Here is a 22210-nt window from a genome sequence, read left to right as displayed (position 1 = left end):
TCTCTCTCTCTCTCTCTAAAAAAAATTGCTCTCAAGACAATTTCTTCACAAATCATTCTTATTGGTGTGATATACGAACATAAATGAATTTATCGAATGAAGATCGGGATAGCGAACACAGCGAGGTAAAAATTCCGTCTTTTCGATCGAAAAAACTGGGCTAAACATTCAAAAGCCCAACTTGGGCGCCCGACAGTGCAGTGCACGCCCATGTTGGGCGTGCAGTTGGCTGTTACACGCCCATTTTGGGCGTTTGTAGGCCAACTGCACGCCCAACATGGGCGTGCACTGCACTGCCGGGCGCCCGACTTGGGCTTTTGAATTTTAAACCTTTTTTTTTTTTTTTTTTTTTTTAAATCAATTTTTTTATGTTTTTTTCAGGACGATACGACTACATTTGAAGTTGATCATACCGATTATTTTACCACTACTCAGTTGTTTGACTCAAAGGATGAGGTAGTGGTTTGGGTGAGGTTCGTTGCAAGAGGTCTTTTTGTGAAAATAGTAAAAAGAAGCAGTCCTAAAAAAAAGATTTTTTTGACTTGTGACCTATTCGGGGAAAAACGAGAATGTCCATCAACTAATCCAGAAGCGCGCCCGAGAAGGACCGGTAGCAAAAAGATAGGCTGTGGTTTTTATATTGTCGGAGAGCTACGATGGGATGATAAATGGGAGGTCAGAGTAATATACGGGAAGCATAATCATGTTCCGATATACAAGTCCGGGCATGGGATGAGTGCATTGTCTCAGGAGGAGGCGAAGATCATTAGTGATCTGTCACAAAGTCATGTGCCGCCCAAGAAGATTTTGGCTAACTTGAGACAAAATGGTTTGGGCCTCGATGCTTATTCAAAACAAATATACAATCAGAAGGCGAAATTGAAAAGACTATCTAGGGGTGACCGTACAGTGATGCAACATTTGATTGGGTTGCTTGAGGAGCATAACTATTACAAGTGGTTCCGCACTGATGAAACTACACATGCAGTTACTGATTTGATGTGGGCTCACCCTCAATCTGTGGAATTGTTAAGTAAGTTTCCGTACGTATTACTACTTGACAGTACTTACAAAACAAATCAGTACAAATTGCCTTTGTTGGAGATTGTTGGTGTTACTCCTGTCGGGAAAAATTTTACTGTTGCAGTCGCATTTTTGCGCCATGAAAATGAAGACCATTACACATGGGTGTTGCAAAAGCTGAAGAGACTTTTCCCCCCTCAGACTCTACCTAGTGCCATCGTGACGGATCGAGAGTTAGGGCTCATAAAGGCGCTAGAGAATGTATTTCCGACCGTACCTCATCTCTTATGTCTTTGGCACATTAACATGAATGTGGGGCGTCGTGCTTCAAGATGTCTCGGCAATAGTAGGCGTCGCGGCACGGCTTTTGTAGTTGGCGTGTGGCAAACTTTGGTAAAATCAGTGTCTGAAGAAGATTTCGCCAGGAATTACACAGCTTTGACGGACGAGTACGCGAATTATCCAGATTTGATTGAGTATCTCCAATACACTTGGCTCGTATACAAAGAGAAATCTGTGAGAATGTCGCCCTTGTGAGGGTCCTGCATCCCGACCATCGGCATCATCACGGTCCAACTGAAGATACTCAGCGAATGGGGCGCACATGTCCTGGATCGTCCTGAAGAAGTCATCGGGGATACGCCGATATCCTGGAATAGTAGAAGGAGGCAAGTTATCGTAGAAGTACGGATGCAACACTCGGGTGAGGTCATATATAGCCGGAACTGCAGATGGCTCCGCTCTCTCAACCGGCTCGGTACTAGGATCTACACGGACGTGGGTGTGGTCTAGATACCACGGCAAATACTCCGGATCCGACTCCCAAGCTGGACGCGCCTTCCGACCATAGTAATCTCGACTAAGCATGTGCGTGTGGGGGATACTCCACATCTGATCGCCGGGCTCATAGTTAACCTTGTAAGATGCTATTTTTCTCTCCCTCTTAGCACCTTTTAGCGGACGAATTGGGTCCGCCGGTTTAATCTGCCGAAACCCGAACTGACGCAAAACTCTATCGGGCATATAAGGCTCAACGGTATCCATCCATCGAATAGTCCCGTGATGAACCGTCTTTCCAACTTCAGATGCCACTTCCAATCCAAATGGCGTCCAATTCACCTACATTCATTTAATAATACACATATATTAATATAAAATGATGTATCGAATCGAGACGTCTACGATTATATAATACACATAGATACTTACATCTGACGGACGCATCGAATCGAGACGTCTACGATAATCTACAAGTACATCCTCGTCCTTAGGAATATGATGTATCACCTGCCACCGTTTACACCACGGCTCTCCCGTAACATGTGCGTTAACCATCGGAGGCCGGAAACACGGAAAATACTCATATATCCAACACTACAATACGGGAAATAATAATACGGCATAATTAATAAAATATGCAACAACAACAACAACAGCACCAACAGCAACAACAACAACAACAACAACAACAGCACCAACAGCAACAACAGCACCAACAGCAACAACAGCAACAACAACAACAACAACAACAACAACAGCAACAACAACAACAACAGCAACAGCAACAACAACAGCACCACCAACAACAACAACAACAACAACAACAACAACAACAACAACAACAACAACAACAACAACAACAACAACAACAACAACAACAACAACAACAACAACAACAACAACAACAACAATAATAATAATAATAATAATAATAATAATAATAATAATACCTCTAATAGTGTCAGACATCCAGCAATTTGCGCCGCCTCAGCTCGCGTAGCCATGCCCAACTGTCGGTACAGATAGGCCAATGTAGCCGAACCCCAAGAATACTCGCGAATCAGATTGATTTCCTCTAACAGTGGGAAAAAATCTGCTCTGACCTTCGATCCACTCTTATCCACGAACAACAACTTTCCGAGCAAGTATGCAATATATGCTCGTACTCGATACGCGGAAGAAAAGGTAGAATTGTCGCCATATTTCACCTCCAAATCATCTAACCGGGGTCCGCCACCATACCACCAATGCTCCATAAGTGCGGGGTCGACTCCGAAAGCTCTCGCACCAAGCTGGATCGCGTCGGCCTTATCCATCCAGACGTTAGGGCGAGTTCCACTAACTCGCAAACCCATGATGAAATGCACGTCGTGCAGGGTAATTGTCATCTCACCGAATGGCATGTGAAAACTGTTGGTGTCCGGCTGCCACCTCTCAATAAAAGCCTCTATTAATGGGTTATTGTGCTGAGGCAGCGAACAATCACGCAAGTGATACAAGCCGGTACTCTCAAGTAATGAGACACAATCATCGTCGTCGGGGCCCGGCCAAGTACACTTCGCGTGCGACCGTAATTTAACCATATGTCGTCCCTTTCAAGATATATTCATATATAAGTATACCACAAACAAGTGTAAATATTATAAACAAAATTTATTAATATTAATAAGTATTACCTTTCCCTCCCAAATGTCGTAGGCAATATGTGCTCCAAAACTTGGAATCAAGTGAGCGTATTTAGGTCCACCGGGTGTCTCACCGGTCAACATCCAAGGTCGAGAAGGAAGTTTTTTTCTCGGAGCGGTGCGGGACCTCGAGGCAGGATTAGAACCACCGAAAGTACCACCCATCGGGACAGGAGGCGGAGTCGGAGTCGGAACATCCTCGTAATCGTCATCGGATGGAAAATCCGGCACCGGAAACTGATACTTCTGCTGAAAGCGTAGTTGTGGATCGTACTCGTACTCCTGCGGCTGCATATATGCATCCATGGGTGCATCCATCTCCTGCTCGGCCTCTGTCTCTGTCTCCTCCTGAATCATCGTACGTGGGGGTACAAAAGCACCAGTGCGTTCCCCACGACGTTTAGAACTAGTCACATTTCTATTATGTGTCCTTCCCTCCCGTTCCGCAGTAGTCTCCACCACCGGATCTGCAGGTGGACGAATCAGGGGTCCTTTCCCTTTTCCGAGTCCGAATTTTTTCGCCCAATTAGACATCCTGTAAACATAAAATTATATTAAATTTACTAACTTATTTTAATTCAGAAAAAAAATATTTCTTTTAAATCAAAAAAAAAAAAAAAAAAAAAAAAAAAAAAAAAAAAAAAATATTTAAATCGAACGCCCGGTTTGGGCGTTTCCCGGCCGAACCGACGCCTGGACCGGGCGCCGGTTCGCCCGGGAAACGCCCAAACCGGGCGTTGAAACACTCATTTCACGCCCAAACCGGGCGCTGGCAGCATGAACCGACGCCCAAAGTGGGCGTCGGTTCATGCAGCCAGCGCCCGGTTTGGGCGTTTGGCTCTAACATCCGAAAAATTCAAAAGCCCTACAAATCGATTTGTAGGGCTTTTAAACATGAAATTGGTTGCAAAATCGAGTTACCCATTGCATATAACACATGTAGGTGTTGAAATTACCTGAAAAAATCGAAGCCCAAGCTCGATTTTGGTTGATTTCGAAATTTTTCGAAAAAAAAAAATTTTTCTGAAATTTTTGGAATGGGGGGTAATTGGAGAGAATTTCGAATTTTAGGGGTTTTAGAGAGATAAACTGTTTTTTACTTTGAACGGTAAATAGCACTTATTAGCCCGTAAAGAGCATTTTCTTTTGGGGGCAACTATTTTGAATACTAATTTTTGCTTAGTTGAATACTACCTAGTTGAAAACCACAATTGAGTACATATTTTTAAGTTTTTTCTTACTTTAATACCAAAATAAAAATAAAAGTACAAAAATACCCTTTCATACAAAATACTAATTACATTAATTTTTCTTTGAAATTACCTATTTGAAAACCAAATAAAAAAAAAAGAAAAAAAAAATCAAACACAAAAACTCCCTCCGTCAACCTCACGCCGCCCGACGCCGCCGCCGCCGCCCAACCATCGCCGCCGCCGGACGCCGACGCCAAACACCGCCTAACGCCGCCCACGCCGCCCAACGTCGCCCAAAGCCGCCGCCGTCGTCTTCTTCGAATAGTAAGTTATAGTTGTTTCGATTTTTTTTTTCTTTAATATTTATTTAAGATTTGAATGTTTGATATGGGTAATTAGGATTTGGTTGTTTTAGGTTAGAATGATCGTTAATTAGTAATGGGTGCATCTGATTTCAGTCGATTTGAGCATTGATTTGAGATTCGTGGGTCGGTTCTTCGTTCTCCATTTTCGACCTGTACATGTCGAAATTTGGATGAATTTTCGACATGTTGTTGTCGAAAATTCATCCAAATTTCGACATGTAGATGTCGAAAATGGTGAAAGGGTTGCTTTTGATTTTGTTATTTTCGACAGTTTACTGTCGAAAATGGGTTTCATTTTCGACAGCAACCTGTCGAAAATTCAATCCATTTTCGACAGTAAACTGTCGAAAATTACCCCATATTTCGACAGGTTTCTGTCGAATTTAAACTGTGAAATTTTTTTTTTTTTTTTTTTTTTTTTTTTTTTTTTTTTTTTCCTATTTTTATTTGCTTGTGTTTATATTATGTATATTAATTTTTATTTGTGTGTTATTTTGCAGTGGAAGAACCACGTCAACCTCGTATACCTCCGACTGTCTCGAACCGTAAAAAGAGGAAGCAAAGGCAACTGGTCATGGCCTCCTTCAAACAACGCAACGCCCATTCAAAATTTTCCGTCTTTTCGTGGTCCAAGTAAGCAAAGGCAATTGAGAACGTCTTGTTGGTACAAGTAAAACCCACAATCTCAAGAAATGGGAGTCCGTAACGATTGGTCTTGTACGTGCAATCGATGACGAATACGTACGGATACGACTGTGCCAACTTAATGCATTTCGGGTGGATCCAAAACAAGTCGGTAATCGCATTCAACTCGTTCGATCTATGGTACGAGAGGTATTCATCTTCTTTCAACTTGACAAACAATGATTGCAATTGAGATCTCCCATCCAATTCACTGAAATTTAACTTAGAGATAGTATTGTAAACTGTCTTCATACCAGTTACATTAGACGGGTCCTTTTGCTTCAATGCTCTTAGAATTTCCCTTGGTTTCACCATTGCTTTCTTCATAGTGTGAACAAAGGAAACATCCTCCTTTGATAATCTTCCGGCATAAGAGTGTCCGTGCAAGTTTTCGAATAAGTTGTGGTTGTGAATACCACAACTAACATCCAATTTCCACTCAGCCTTTTCATCATCCTTGTGTTCCCTTGTCCCCTTCAATTTAAACGGACAATTGCATTTCTTTGAACCGGTGCTCCTTTTTCCCGGTCTTTGATCATCTTCACCTGGTACCTTCTTGCCAACATAATGGCCCCCACGCTCACAACGAACAATCACATACGGTGTCCTACGTCCTCTATCCCCGTCACTCGAACCCCCAATCATTAACACCATTCCAATTCTTTTACATACTTCACGAACCCATGCCATTAAAGCTTCTTTTGTTGGGAATTTTTCGGACGTGGTAAATGAATGGGTGCAATCGATCTACACAAAAGAGTCGAAAATATAAGACAAGTAAATTTGCAACAGGAACAAATTCGACACTTAAGTTGTCGAATTATGATGCAATTTTCGACACTTAAGTGTCGAAAATTACCCTAGATTTCGACACTTAAGTGTCGAATTATGATGCAATTTTCGACACTTAAGTGTCGAAACTTTGGGTAATTTTCGACACTTAAGTGTCGAAAATTGCATCATAATTCGACACTTAAGTGTCGAAATCTAAGGGTATTTTCGACACATACATGTCGAAAAATAGGTGTATTTTCGACCTGTATGTGTCGAAAATACATGGCGAGCTTAAAAAAAAAAAAATTTCAAAATCGATGTTTTAGCTCAAAAAATACATGAATACATACCTGAATGGGTTCTCCTTGCTCGTAAACTACCATTCTATTGTCATTTGAGGCCATTTTGCAAGTTGTGTAAGGTTTTGATTTCTTTTGTTTTGGGGTTTTTTAGGAGGGTTTTTGGGGAGGGAGAAGAAGGAGGTGGAGGAGGTGAGGGGTTTGGGAGTGAGGAGGGAAATGTTTTTTTAGGTTTTTGATTATTTGGTTTTTAAGAAAGAAAAATAGTATTTGTAATATTATTTGGTTTTAATTTTCATTAAGGGTATTAAAGTAATTTCCAATTAATTATTTAATTTCTATTTTTTTGGTATTCAACTAAGCAAAAGTTAGTATTCAAAATAGTTGCCCCCTTTTCTTTTACCTATACCCCCCCCCCTCTCTCTGCGTCTCTCTTATTCATCTACAAAAACCAAACTCAATAAATCCTGTAAAATTCTGTATCTATTTTTCTCCGATTAACCGATCGCTCCGCCGCTAATTTGCGCTCAATGACTCTACTCACTCCGCCGCCTCCTCCAATCGACGTACTCTTTTTTTTTTTTCTTTCGCCCCTCTGTTTATACGACTGTGTATTTATATATATACGCATACGTACGTACATACCGCTTTTGGTGTTGATTGAGTTGGTTAATGGGTTTATGTTCTGTTTGATTTTTAATTGGGGTTTCAATTCAGTAGCTGGATTTAGCTTTCTTTGTGGAGTTCGCACGATCTTCTTCCTGTAGTGGAACTCTGATTTTGGCATTGATTTGGATTTTTGGGGTTTGGAGATTAATGTTGGATATCCTGATTACTGATTGGAATTGGTTGAATCTAGGGTTTGAATTGGGGAATGATGCCTCGGGTAGGTTTGTTGGATCTATTGTTTGTGACATTTACTTTTGGTTTATTTCTTTAGCAGGCAGAGGACGAAGAGATGCTTGTGCCTAATGCCGATTTTGTCCCAGAAGGCCCTCAACCCATGGAAGGTATTGGGATTTTCTTACTCCTAGAAATAATTTTTTTATTACTTTCTTTACTAGAAATTGTGCTTTCATTCGTTTGCTTCTTTGAGTTGGATTAACTTTAGGGTTTTTTTGGCCTCTGTTATAGAATGTATTTATTGTTGGGGTTTGCTATTTTGGCTGTTTTTTCTTCCTTTTTTATTTTTTGGGCTTAATAGCTTCTTCGTTGTCTAGTTGCTCCTGTGGAAGCGACAAATGCAGTGGATGCACCCGCAGTGGAGGAGACCCCATCTGGACGGTTCACTTGGGCGATTCCCGAATTTTCAAAGTTGAACCTGAAGAAACAGTATTCTGAAGTTTTTAATGTGGGAGGATACAAATGGTACTTTTATTTTGTTTTCCCATACATTAGTCTGTCCTGGATTTGTTGTCATTACTTTGGGGCTTATGGAAACTACTTTTGGGCAGGCGAGTACTTATATTTCCAAAAGGGAACAATGTTGATCACTTATCAATGTATCTGGACGTTGCAGACTCCACCACATTGCCTTATAATTGGAGCAGATATGCACAGTTCAGTTTGTCTATAGTCAATCAAATACACAGCAAATTCACAGTTAGGAAAGGTAAGATTTTCTATTCAGTGGGGCATTGAATATTCCACGTGGAGATATTATTGATTAGTAGGGTATAATAGACTATTGTGGCAAAGACGAATTACGTGAGTTCCTTGGTAATTGGTATTTGACTTATTTAAGGTGTTTTGTTAAACTTATTCAGATAAAAGATCTGGATGCTTGGTTAATTATGCCTTCATTCATTAAGTTATGTTTGTAGTCTTATCGGATGCTAATTAATGCAACAAGATGATATTTAAGTTGTAGTTTTGTAATTTACAGTCAATCTAAATATTATCTTAAAAAACTACAAGATTCACCACTTTGTTGCTGAATCAATCTGTTCGTGTTGAGTCCAATCGACCTGTTATGGTCGGGGCCGTCTGGCTTGGAAACTAGCGAACTTATTTTGGTTTGGATTTGATTCAGTTTACCCATTTGTCTTGGTTAGAACCAACTGGACTTAGTGTGGTTTGATCTAGTCTGACCCATTTGGAAACCTGTTTTACTCAGAGTTGAATATAGCCGGACCATTTCAGATATGTACTGCATCTTTTTTGAACCATTTGGTCCCCATTGAATCTACCTGGAGTTTTTGACTAGGGGTGGGAACGAATAATGAACTCCCAAATAGTGTCGATTCTGATGCACTGATTGTAAACTTTGGAACAGTTTTTTTTCCTTCTTCATTTTGATTTCCTATTTGGCCAAAAAGTTTCGGATAAGAATTGGAATTATATATAAAATTCTTAAAACAATTAATTTGTTTTCTTTACAAAACTACATTTTATAGTATTAATAATAATATTATATATTTATATTATGTATTTTATACGACAGGATTTATATTATGTATTTTATACAACAGGAACTAATTTTTGAAAATAATTGGATTTGTTTTTGTAAAATTTTCCACAAATTTGTAAAAATGAACATGATTTTGAAAAGTCTGTAGTGCTGAAAGTGCCAAAGCTTGTGAAATTAAGTTAGTCAGTTTCCATTTAATTTTAAATTCAGTACATGCATGAAGTTTCCTATCCTTGTTGCTTCATACTTCTTGCCATATGCTCTGGTTTCTGATTAGGTCATTATAATTCGTATGCTAGCATTGCTGATTGGTTGATGGTTTTGAAAAAAACTAATTCTGCAGACACTCAACACCAGTTCAATTCTAGAGAAAGTGATTGGGGATTCACTTCATTCATGCCTCTTAGTGAACTCTATGACCCTGGCCGAGGTTATCTTGTAAATGATACATGTATAGTTGAGGCTGATGTTGCTGTTCGTAGAGTTGTTGATTACTGGTCACATGACTCAAAAAAAGAGACAGGTTTTGTTGGGCTAAAAAATCAGGGTGCTACCTGTTATATGAACTCTCTCCTCCAGACATTATACCATATTCCTTATTTTAGAAAGGTTTGCACACGAGCCTAGTTTTGTCTCTCTAACATTGTTGGAGAAAATACCTAATTTACAATTCTGCTGCAGGCTGTATACCACATGCCGACTACAGAAATTGATAATCCATCCGCAAGCATCCCATTGGCTCTGCAGAGTTTATTCTATAAGTTGCAGTATTGTGATACCAGTGTAGCAACTAAGGAGTTGACGAAGTCTTTTGGTTGGGACACATATGATTCTTTTATGCAGCATGATGTTCAAGAACTGAACAGGGTTCTTTGTGAAAAACTGGAAGACAAAATGAAAGTACTGCCATAAACTTAAGCCTTTGTTTGGTTATATTTTCCCAAATCATTTTCCTTCTCCCAAAAAAGAAATTGTGTTTGGTGATTGATGTTTCGGGAAGCATGTTTTCGTTCCCCCGAAGCACTTACCAATCTTTTCAAATTGCAATTATGATTATATATTTTACTGTACTCTACCAACTATAACAAGACAACATTGACAATTAAGATTGAGATGTCCACAGTTGGAAAACATCTCCCTAAGTACATCCAGCTCACATAATTTTCACCCAAGAAACATTTGACATATACTCATTTTCCAATCCTTTCCAGTCCACCACCGACATTCTCTCAGTACATCTTTCGGAGAATGCCAGAAATAACACCAAATAGAGCATAAGCTTTTCTAACCAATAAATAAATGAAATTAAAAAGTTAAACATCTTTCTTCCTGTTTGTTCCTGAGTATTACATGCTTATTTAACCATCCATTGCTTTTTCCAGGGAACAGTAGTGGAGGGCACGATACAGAAGTTATTTGAGGGCCACCACATGAATTACTTAGAATGTATTAATGTGGATTACAAGTCTGCAAGAAAGGAATCTTACTATGGTAGTCCTCTAAAACTCAATTTGAGTGACTTGAAATTGCTGTGGGTGTTTTTCATTTATTCATATTTATATATCTGTCAGATCTGCAGCTTGATGTCAAAGGCTGTAAGGATATTTATGCTTCCTTTGACAAATATGTGGAAGTGGAACGTCTTGAAGGTGACAACAAGTATCATGCTGAACAATACGGATTGCAGGTTGGCTGTTTCTAGTTTACCCTTCTGCTTCTTATATGGGAGTTCTTAGTAAATACCGCAGTCAGTTGCATATAAAATAAAACAGTTTCACCAAACATCTATGAAGAACTGATAACTCATGCTGTGGGTAAAGTAAGAAACAAAAAAAGGTGTGAGAAGTGAAAATAGAGTAGTTCCGAGAGAAATAACAGAAAAGATTATGAAGTTCCTAAGTACAACATTCTGTCTTCTGCTATGAGGATTTTATTTTCATGTCTAAGGTAAACTGCGTACTTTTCAGGATGCTAGGAAGGGTGTTCTTTTCATTGACTTCCCTCCTGTTCTTCAGCTACAGTTGAAAAGATTTGAATATGATTTTGTTCGCGATACTATGGTTAAGGTATGTGGTCAATGGGAAGCCCCCTCGTATACTTAGCTATCTACTTCAGTATAATAAGCATATACTTGTGTGTTCTGTTAGTCTTATTTGATACCTTGGGCAGTGAATAGGTCTCAACCTGTGCGTAAGGGACATAGTTATCAATAAAGAGGCTGTTAGTTAAACGTTCTTTTGCCTTGGTGAATGATTAATTTGCGTTTGTTACTATCACGTAAAAATATAGCATGTATTTCCTTTCTACTATTATAACTAGGAAACCAATATGCTGGTATTTACTGATGAGTATTAAAATGGGTCATAGTTATGTAACATGTTAACTGACTGATTTAACAGTTATTGAAATTTCTCGTATCTTCCAATTGTTTGAAAAATACAGTAAATTGGTCGTGATCTGGATTTTTGAAACAATCCTAATAATTGTAGTTTACCTCTCTATGTCATTTCTCTCCATGTGGATGAACCAATCTAACATCTGGAGTTGAGTTAAGTGTTAGTTGGATCGTTTAGTTCTCTGCACTCATGGTCAATGAAAGCAGTAGCCTCCCTTATAAATCTTTGCTGAAAATATCACATCTTTTCCATATGCTGGAGAGACCTCAGTCCTCATGTCTCTTTTACAGATGCATCTGGAATATCAATATCAATAAGCAACATCTTATAGTGGCTTTCTTATGCAACGAATGTATATACATCACTTGCAGCATTACCTAAATGTTTATGTTTATTATGAACTGTTAATTTGAGCATTTTTTTATCTTGAATGAAAAGGTGATCATATATGCACTTTCCCAGAGAAAAAAATTTCAAATCTTATTATTCATACATGACTGAATGTTTTGATTTCAATAGAGAGATCCTGATCCAAGATTACTGAAAAGTTTTATTGTTTCTGCTGCCTCTGGTTTCAAATGTTACAAAGCAGATTTTAATTCCAATAATTTTAGTGACTCCATCCGTCTTTCTGGTGCTACTAGTTGCTTCAAGAATTGGAATATTTATTTTATATTCATTGTCTACTATCAAACAATTATCTCATTTACTTTTTATATTTGTTCAATCAGATAAATGATCGCTATGAGTTTCCTTTGGAACTTGATCTTGATAGAGAGAATGGCAAATATCTATCTCCTGATGCAGATAGGAGTGTGCGCAACCTATACACTCTTCATAGGTATTCTGTTACTGTTTATTTAATTCAGTTGCAATATTTATTGGTTTATGTTTTTTTATGAGATAGGTTTTTGTTTTGATGGTGTTTTTCCTTACTGATTGTGGTTGCTCATGTGTTCTGGCGATTAACAGTACTATTTTTTCATGAGGTGTATTGATTCTTAAACTGAGGGAATCCTTGGCTTAACTTACGGTTTTTATAGAATCATCATGGTTCTAATATGACTAGCCTCATTATTTTACTTCTTAGGAAACATAGCTTTTCATGTGGCTTGTTGAGCCATACACTCTGTCACCTAGTCCTCTTTATTGTACTAAGTTGGTGGGTTTCTTCATGCGGATTATAGCCTGAGAGTGTCCCTATATTTTCTGCTTCACTTCCTTCCTCTCACTTTTCCTGTTGCTGAGTTTAGTTATTGTCCTTTTTGGTTATTTTGATATTCGTTAAAAGGCATCTTTATAACTGCAGGCAAACTGAAGTTTGTTGTCTTTGATTGCAGTGTTCTGGTTCACAGTGGTGGAGTGCATGGTGGGCATTATTATGCTTATATCAGGCCAACCCTTTCTGATAAGTGGTATGCTCTATGTTATGGGTTTAACATTGTCTTTCATTTTCCTTCCCTTCTTTGTTTTCCTATTTTATTATATACGGTGTGTGAAGCTTTATCTGTTAATTGAAGTTACATTGTTTTTTGGAAGGATTACTATGACATTCTAGTTAGGAATTTACTTTAGCTCTACTTTGTTAATAGCAATTCGATCTTCTTGTTTGGTTTTAGCAAGTTGTGCTTGAACTCTTCTAATTGTTTTTTCCACATGCTCAATACATTGATTTGGAGCATGATGCTGCATTTCATAATCTAGTACTGCTTCACCTGTTGGATCAGTACCTACTTATCCCCGTAAAGTGTAGATTTGGTTGCTGTATGTTGTACTGGTTATAGAGATCTACTATCATCCTGATTTAGGTTCAAATTTGATGATGAACGTGTAACCAAAGAAGACATGAAGAGAGCATTGGAAGAGCAATATGGTGGCGAAGAAGAGGTAATTTTTCTTTTTGCTAGGGAAGTAGTAGGGAACTGATTTCTTGCAGGATTGCATGGTTATTATACTACCTGTTTGTTAGATTGCATTCAATCATGTTCTGAAATTTCCTCTTTGGTGCCACAGTTACCGCAGACGAATCCTGGATTCAACAACTCACCGTTCAAATTTACCAAATATTCGAATGCTTACATGCTTGTTTATATACGTGAAAGTGACAAGGAGAAAATAATTTGCAATGTTGATGAGAAGGACATAGCAGAACATCTTAGGGTAAGATTCATAGATTTTACATATGCTTGTTTGAATACGTCAAAGTGACAAGGGAAAAATAATTTGCAATGTCGATGAGAAGGACATAGCTGAACATCTTGGGGGTAATATCCATAAATTTTGACTGTTGTTTGTGTTTGTTGCTTACTCCATTTTATCTCCATCCAGATACGACTGAAGAAGGAGCAGGAAGAAAAGGAGCTAAAGAAAAAGGAGAAGGCCGAGGCTCACCTCTACACAATTATTAAGGTTTTGAAATTTTCAGTTGTTGTATCTGTTTCATGTGTTGTGTATGGAGGATTAATTTTCATTTGATTTATTTACAGGTTGCTCGCGATGCAGACCTTGTCGAACAGATTGGAAAGGAGATATATTTTGATCTTGTGGATCATGACAAAGTTCGCAATTTTCGCATTCAGAAACAGCTGTCTTTTAATACTTTTAAGGTATTTTTCCATATTTTTGTATTTGTTGGACATGATCCAATGATAACATTTTGCTAAAACTCAAAAGCCATATAAATTCTGGTTCATAATTGGGTTATCTATGCACTGTTGGAATTTTTTTGCCTACTCAAAACATTAAGTTGAATATGGTTGGGTGGAACTATGTTGAGTACTTTTGTCTTTCAAGATTAACTTATAGAACTTTTGGGATTTTATTGTGTTCTTTAACTTTGTTGCACCGGACAAGTACTGCTAGGAATGATTTTGTGTCAGATAAACACCATGGCCGACCAGTCTCTTGCCAACCTAACACCAGAACGTCTGGTAGAGAGCTTGGTTGACTCTTATATAGATGTTAATTTGTTGTCATGGAACAAGATTCAGTTTATGCTAGTCTCCAGGTTATGCGTGGTTGCTAGTGGGATGTCATGCTTAAATAGATTGAGTTTGTGAACTTGATTAATAAATCTACAATTATAGTTGCAACATCCTCTCTGGGGAGATGAACTTGGTGGGTGTTGAGAAAAATAAACTGCAATTTTCAGCAAACTCTACATCTTATCTTATTATCATTTCAATTTTCAGGAAGAAGTAGCGAAGGAGTTTGGGATACCTGTTCAGCTTCAACGCTTCTGGTTGTGGGCTAAGCGCCAGAATCATACTTACCGTCCAAATCGTCCACTCACACCGCAGGAGGAAGCTCAATCAGTATGTGATTTTTATTTGGTTTATCCAATTTTTGGCTCCGTCCGCCGGATTAGGTGTTCTTGAGTTTATAAAAAGTAATTAATAACCTTGGCTGGAAATTGAACAGCCCCGTAATAGTGAGTATATAATCTGTCTCCACACAGTTGTATTATCTTGAGCTAACAAAATCTCCTTGGTATATTTATGATTTCAGCACTAGTGAGAGTATATATTTTGTCTGCCTTCCCCGAAATCAAAATTTCCTTTTAATGTGTCACTATATACACCCAGTTGCTGCATAGAAAATGTTGCCCATGATTTCACCTGTGTTTGATTTTGTAAAATCCTTTTCTTTTTTTTGGTGAACTTTGGAGTTTTGTGATTGCTATGTCCTGTTAGTTTGTGTTGGCTGTTAGCGATTGATAGTTTTGTACTTCTTTTGCTATTTTGCTTATCTTTTCACTCTGTAGGTTGGTCAATTAAGAGAAGTATCCAACAAAGCAAATAATGCTGAGCTAAAATTATTTCTGGAAGTAGCATTTGGCGTGGTAATATGCCAATCACTTCTATTTTCTATTTTTTAATGAAGGTAATATTATTTTATTTGCTCCCTGACTTACTTTATTCCATTATGTGCTCAACAACTGATGTAGGACTTGAGGCCTATCCCTCCACCAGAGAAGATTAAGGAGGATATTCTTTTGTTTTTCAAACTTTATGACCCGTTGAAAGAAGAATTACGGTATGGCTCTTTTCATGCTAATTATATTCTCATCGCCAAACACTGCCATTACAGGATGTAAGCAAGTTATGCTTGAATTTTGTCTTACTAATGAATTCCCTAGGAACTTCTATAGTAAATGGAATACATGGCATTAGTAATTTATTGTAAAGAGTGTCGGGACTTTTTGAATGCACTATAATTAATGCTTTTAAAAGTTTGTTCTAGGAAATGAGATAATGTATTGTGTCTGTCTGCTTTGGTTGCATTTCCAACTGTTGAAAATGAATAGCTAAATACTGTCCCAAAAAACAGTATCTGAGTTTTAGTTCTATGTGGCCGCAACGTTCTCCAGCAGAAGTGCTTCTACTTAACGAACTTTTATTCTTTATGATTAGGTATGTTGGACGGTTATTTGTAAAAGGCAAGTCCAAGCCAATGGAGAATTTCGAAAAGCTTAATGAAATGGCGGGCTTTGCTCCTGATGAAGAAATTGAACTTTTTGAGGTAACCCTCCTTTTCCTTGTTCTGCTTCAAAGTTATGTGTTTGAATCTTTAAGCTCCCATTTTAGTTTTTCTTACCCCTGCAATTATGTGCAGGAAATTAAGTACGATCCTCACGTCATGTGTGAACGCATTGACATGAAGCTTAGCTTTCGTGACAGTCAGGTTTATCATTTTTAAACCCACTGCAATCCCTTTTCTTCCATACCTCTGGCCTTCTCTATCAGTTTTGTTGCAAATTGTATGAGCAACTCCTGACCATGTTTATTTCTTTTGGCCCTACCTTATCTGTAGCTCGAAGATGGGGATATCATTTGTTTCCAAAAATCGTCTCAAGGTCAAAGCAGTGAAGAGTGCCGTTATCCCACTGTCCCTGCATTTTTGGACTACGTGCATAATCGCCAGGTATACCCTTAATGGTGATGCTTCTTGAATGGGTTGACGTAGTTAGATCAATTATTTATTTATCTGGTCTCTCTTTTATGTTGACCATCTTTCAGTTGAAAGTAAAATGTGAATATAATTAGTATGGTCATTTTTATTTTCTGTTCTTTTTTTCTTGGTGGTCGAACTTATGTTTAGAAGTACATTTATCCGAGAAAACAATGCTGGTAAGTTAGGAGTGCAGAAGAAATACAAGACGACCCAAATTTCAATTTTTCCTTTAGGAGGGATTGGGTGAGGCCAGTTAATCGCTACTCTCATCTTACGTGGTTGGTTGTTCAATTATCTTCAGTTTTTACTGTGAAGAATTTTTCTTTCTTGTACCCCCACTCTTTTATTTATTATCTTTTCCAAGTCAGCGGAGCCATTGGTTGAATTATAAGATGAGCAGGTCTAGAAGTGAGGTTGAACGATAGTTATTTATGTTAATTGATCTGCAAAGTTATAACTAATTCATTAGATGTGAGTGTTCTTACTCTGTTAGCAACCTTTCAAGGTAGGGTGTCTCAGTATTTTTGAAATACATGACTGACTGCAACATTTCCATCATTAGGACCCTGTGAACACTAATTTATATGTAAACCTGTGTACGTATAAAAACACTGACTTCAGCTGTTGACCTAATTTTTCTTGGTAATGCTGGTTATCTTTCGAAAGTTCTGTTGATTTAAATACTTTTCTGGTCCAAATCTAAGTAGCTTGTTTTGATGGTTCATAGATGGTTCGTTTTCGTTCACTGGAGAAGGCCAAGGAAGACGAATTTTCTCTGGAACTGTATGAACCTTATTTACAAAAATTTACATTCTACGACATTGTTGTTGGGTTGGGCTATTACGTTTGTCTGTTTGACTGTCTGATTAATGGTCTCGTACTATGATATAATTTTTCAGGTCAAAGCAGAACAACTATGATGAAGTTGTTCAAAGTGTTGCACGCCATCTTGGCTTAGAGGATCCCTCTAAAATAAGGCTTACACCTCATAACTGCTATTCACAGCAACCAAAGCCTCAACCTATTAAGTACCGAGGAGCAGAACGTCTTACGGACATGCTTGTTCACTATAATCAGGTAGTTATGAGGTGCAAGTGGGTTGGAGATCTATAGTTGATTTTAGTTTTTGTCATTGTTTGTGTGTTAACGTTAACCTTTGACTTGTCTGCTACAGATTTCGGATATATTGTACTATGAAGTGTTGGATATCCCTTTGCCGGAACTGCAAGGCCTTAAAACTCTAAAAATTGCTTTCCATCATGCCACCAAGGACGAAGTGAGTATTTCTCTTGAACCTGCTCTATGATTTTTTTTCAAAGACCCACTATACTTGTGCATGTATCATACTTCCCCAGGGTCATTCAATATTGTTTCACAATTTCAGGTTGTTATTCATACCATCAGGTTACCAAAACAGAGTACTGTGGGGGATGTCATTAGTGATCTCAAGACAAAGGTGAGCTATGCAACTTTTCTGCTCCAAAATTAGATATTTTATGCGGTAAAAAGAATTAGGAAATGGAAAAAGATAAGAAATCCTCTGAAGGATTGTGACAGCTAGATGACACCACTGAAGAAACAACGTTTGAGCTTATTACCAACTAGAAAAAGAAATACAAGGCACCATCTCTTAGGTGAATTGGAATGTTCCATAATTAGTTTTCGTTGGAACTGTCGTATGATATTATTGCTGAACATCTTGTTTCTGAGTATTAGTCTGCAAGATACGGTGTTTGTATCTGTTAGGGCATTTGTATATTTGTGTGTAGTAAGATTTTACACATCTATTATAATCTAATTGCAGGTGGAGTTGTCTCACCCGGATGCTGAACTAAGATTACTGGAGGTTTTCTATCATAAGATATATAAGGTAAATGATTCTGTAATGTATCTTAAATTCTTTCGTAGTATTAGAAGAGAATGAGATGAGACCAAGCAGAAAATAGAAAAAAAATGCAAGGTAACAGGAAACCCTAGAGAACGAAATAGGAGGAGAAGAACAGAAAAAATAGCCAAGAGAAGCAGGCAGCCTTTATCGCGGATCGGCTGTGGCGGCCACATGGTGGACGGCAGGGGCATCTGGTTGGAGGAGAGTAGGGCAGCTCGTGGCGGAGACCCCGGCCACAGAGGGCTAATGACTTTAGGGGCAGCTGAAAAATAGGTGGGTGCGGTGGGAAGGGCGAGTCTGGGGTTTTCTTCGCTGGACAATGGGTTTAATAGGTGGGAAGTAAAAGTTGACTAAAGGTTCTCGGGTTGACTAAGATTTCAGAAAAGAGATTTTAGACTTTTTTCTTTTGAACGTGCTCTTGATATCATGCTAGAATAGAAAGAGACGTGTGCTCTTGATACCATGCTAGAATAGAAAGAGACGTGACCGAACAAACAAATATTATAGTGAAGCCAGGCAGTATATTGTAGAATTAAAATAGCTAAACATAGTCATATTACAATTGGATGAATTCACTCTCTAATATAGAGATGGGAAAAGATTCCTAACAATGAAAAAATTCTTTCCCATGACAGACACAAATCTACTAACCTAGATAGACAAGACAAGAACTACCTAACAGCCACTTTCTTAATCTAAGACAGGCACCTAAAATATATTCTAACACACGGATATGAGCCTATGTGAACAAGTTTTTAGTGACAGAACATATATGAACAAGTAAGCACATAATTCTATTTATGGCAAAAATCAACATTTCTGTTAAGAATTTCTAGCCTATACAAAGTTGTATTCTCTGTCTCATGTCGCTATCTTAAAGAACATGTTTAGATAAGCGATTAAGCATCACAATCTTGGATTTCATTGTTAAGAATTTCTAGCCTGTACAAACAATATCAACTACTGCAACATCTTTTTACTTTTGCATCCTAAGGTTAACTATTGTTTCACCTTTTTAAGTCACCTTCGAAAACATCATTTTGCTGTTATCTGCAGATCTTTCCGCTGCACGAAAAGATTGAGAACATAAATGATCAATACTGGACATTGCGTGCAGAAGAGGTAAGTGTAATATTATCTTATTATGTTCTTTGTTTGACCTTATTTTCCGTTCAATTCATGTTTACTATTACATTTGAGCTTTTAAATTCCTTCCTGAAACTGTATGTTAAGAGCTGAAATTTGTTGACTTGTTTCTTGAATGAATAATGATTTTAGGGAATTCTGTTCATTTGATGCTATCTTCTCCCATTAGGATCACTTGGACTTAGTGTACTGTTACTATTTAGTATGGGTTCTGCCGATATGAAGTACTTTTGTCCTCTTGGAATCAATTTGACTCGTATACCCTTGGTATTCCGCTTTGTATAATTGAGCTTAAGAGGCAAGTTCAGAATTAAAATATCTTTAATATTCTCAGAATTTGTACTCAGTTTAGCCAGGATTCTGTCGTAGATTTTTCTTTGAATTGATATTTTAAGTGACAAAGTGATTTGGTTGTTGACCATTTAATACCCGAGGCTTTTGGTATAATCTAAATATTGAGTCGGGAACATATCATGGTTCTGTGGTTATGTCCCTGCTTTCAGATTATATGGTTATTTGCATCAATTGCATAACATAGGATGCAGCAAGTCATTTATCTCTCCACTGGTGGGATTTAGTCATTCATGCCTGATGACATCTAAAGAATTAAACTTAGTCTGCATGTAGGTGGAAAATGTGATTAAACCAGAAATGCTGAACAACAAGTTTCTTCTCAAAGCTATGATTTTTGATGCTATATGTGCTATCGCTGCAAGCTTCTCAAGTCTACTACCCACATAACTTACATGTGTGATATTGTTAAAGATTGGTGTGAAATGATTGTTGACAAATTAGGAAGGGATATATTGGTGTAGAACAATGTTTCTCTGTATACATTGCACCTCAAAGAAGAACATTCATCTGACATCTCCCTTTTTTTCGCCTTCATCTGTTTCTGCCTATGCATTTCTTGTCACTCTTTCTCACTTCTAACACCCCCCCCCCCGCTTTGCTTCCCCCAATTTATTTTGTTTGTCTCCATTCTTTTCATAAATATTTTCCGCCTTTACTTCACTGCAGATTCCTGAAGAGGAGAAAAACCTTGGTGCTCTTGGCCGCTTGATTCATGTGTACCATTTTATGAAAGATCCTGCTCAGAATCAAGTTGTAAGTTTAGGTTTAAGGAAGGAAAAAGCCTGTTAACTGAAATCAGGCATGCGGGGTTGCATGCATGTTTGTTTCACTATACTGTGTTCGTTTCTTTTAATCAAAATGACGTTCACATGGCTCCTTTATTTGTCTCCTTACAGCAGGTTCAAAATTTTGGGGATCCCTTCTTCTTGGCCATTCATGAGGGTGAGACTTTGGAAGAGGTTAAAATCCGTATACAAAAGAAGTTGCGTGTTTCCGATGAGGAGTTCTCCAAGGTGAATTTATTTTTTAAACCACTATATATATATATATATATATATATCTAAAATAGAGACTTGTACTTAGTTGACAGAACATTTTTTTCATACCAACTTCTGAATATCTCAATCATATGCAGTGGAAGTTCGCATTTTTGTCTTTGGGTCGACCTGAATATCTTCAAGATTCAGACATCGTATCTAGTCGTTTTCAGGTATTGATAACTCTCCTTATTCATTTATCCTCGTGATATGTATACGTTTATCAATGAATGTATTTTAATGTGGTCCATCATGTTCCTTCTCATATTGATATTATATCTATAATCTATATTCCAGAAAAGAGACGTTTACGGTGCTTGGGAACAGTACCTCGGCCTGGAGCACTCTGATAATACTCCAAAACGGTCGTACGCAGCCAACCAGGTAATAATATATCTACGAAACTAATTTTCCATAAATTATTATTAGAGTAATCCTGGTAAAAGAAGTGACATGGTGGGATCATATTTTTTTCTTCCTTCATTCTTTTCTTTTTTATATAAACATGGAACTTATTGTATTGGGGGCTTATTAGTTGTTTTTGATATTGCAGAATCGGCACGCATATGAGAAACCTGTTCGAATCTACAACTAATACATATATACTGGACTGCATTGCAAGCTCCAGAAGCAGAGCACTAGTATACATCAGCATTAACAGAGGTTTAGTTGATGGCAAGCGATTCAACGGCATCATGATGTAGCCAGTCCATATTTCTTAATCAGAGTTGAAGCATTCATACATTATACTGAACAGTTTTAGGGTAGCATTTCCATCTTGATTTTCGTTGTAATTAGAAAAAAAAAGCACCAAGGTTTTTGGGTGGGGATGTATAGAGGGGATTTATGGTATAGCTATTTGTGTGTTTTGACCTGTTCCTTTCCATTTCGTTTCCGGATTTTATCAGACCTTAGTTGAATAATATTTCTGGGATCGATGTACACTATTTAGTTTTTATTACTCTAGGTGTGGAGCTCTAACGGTTCATTCTTGATGTCGTTGCTTAGTTCCTATTATACTGTATACAAATTCTGTTGGCATTGTTTTTTCATGACATTATTATGGAGAGTTGAATTGAATTATGTTTTGGTCAAAGTTCGACTCTTTTTTTAGTTCAACTGCGAACTGGAAGCATAGTTGGGTCTGATTAAAACCCGGAAAAGATTTTAAAGTGAACATACAATACATCATGAACAAAAGATTTCCATGGTTAGACACAAAT

General features: G+C 37.8%; 1 protein-coding gene across 3 annotated transcripts; it reads left to right on the top strand.

Annotated features, from left to right (window-relative positions):
* Positions 1-7207: 7207 nt before the first annotated feature.
* LOC105977574 (ubiquitin C-terminal hydrolase 12-like) lies at positions 7208-22083 on the top strand. Of its 3 annotated transcripts, none has more exons than XM_088819517.1 (32): positions 7208-7369; positions 7744-7813; positions 8024-8171; positions 8258-8415; positions 9557-9822; positions 9895-10113; positions 10596-10704; positions 10785-10900; positions 11181-11279; positions 12341-12450; positions 12950-13024; positions 13418-13496; positions 13623-13769; positions 13938-14018; positions 14096-14215; positions 14801-14923; positions 15373-15450; positions 15556-15644; positions 16022-16130; positions 16224-16292; positions 16422-16532; positions 17290-17345; positions 17462-17639; positions 17737-17838; positions 17947-18018; positions 18367-18432; positions 19507-19572; positions 20617-20703; positions 20847-20963; positions 21086-21160; positions 21285-21371; positions 21541-22083. In XM_088819517.1, the coding sequence occupies exons 1-32, from the start codon at positions 7334-7336 to the stop codon at positions 21580-21582; spliced, it is 3360 nt and encodes a 1119-aa protein (XP_088675643.1). In that variant the 5' UTR covers positions 7208-7333; the 3' UTR covers positions 21583-22083. The 3 variants fall into 3 exon arrangements, with proteins under 3 accessions (XP_088675643.1, XP_088675642.1, XP_012858352.1); XM_013002898.2 differs by having other exon boundaries at positions 7209-7369; positions 7747-7813; XM_088819516.1 differs by having other exon boundaries at positions 16022-16292.
* Positions 22084-22210: the final 127 nt, after the last annotated feature.

Source organism: Erythranthe guttata, chromosome 6 (assembly GCF_056151865.1).
Source record: "Erythranthe guttata isolate IM_541 chromosome 6, IM_541, whole genome shotgun sequence".
Classification (NCBI taxonomy): domain Eukaryota; kingdom Viridiplantae; phylum Streptophyta; class Magnoliopsida; order Lamiales; family Phrymaceae; genus Erythranthe; species Erythranthe guttata.
The sequence above is the reverse complement of the archived record's forward strand: the minus strand, read 5'-3'. Positions and strand labels throughout refer to the sequence as shown.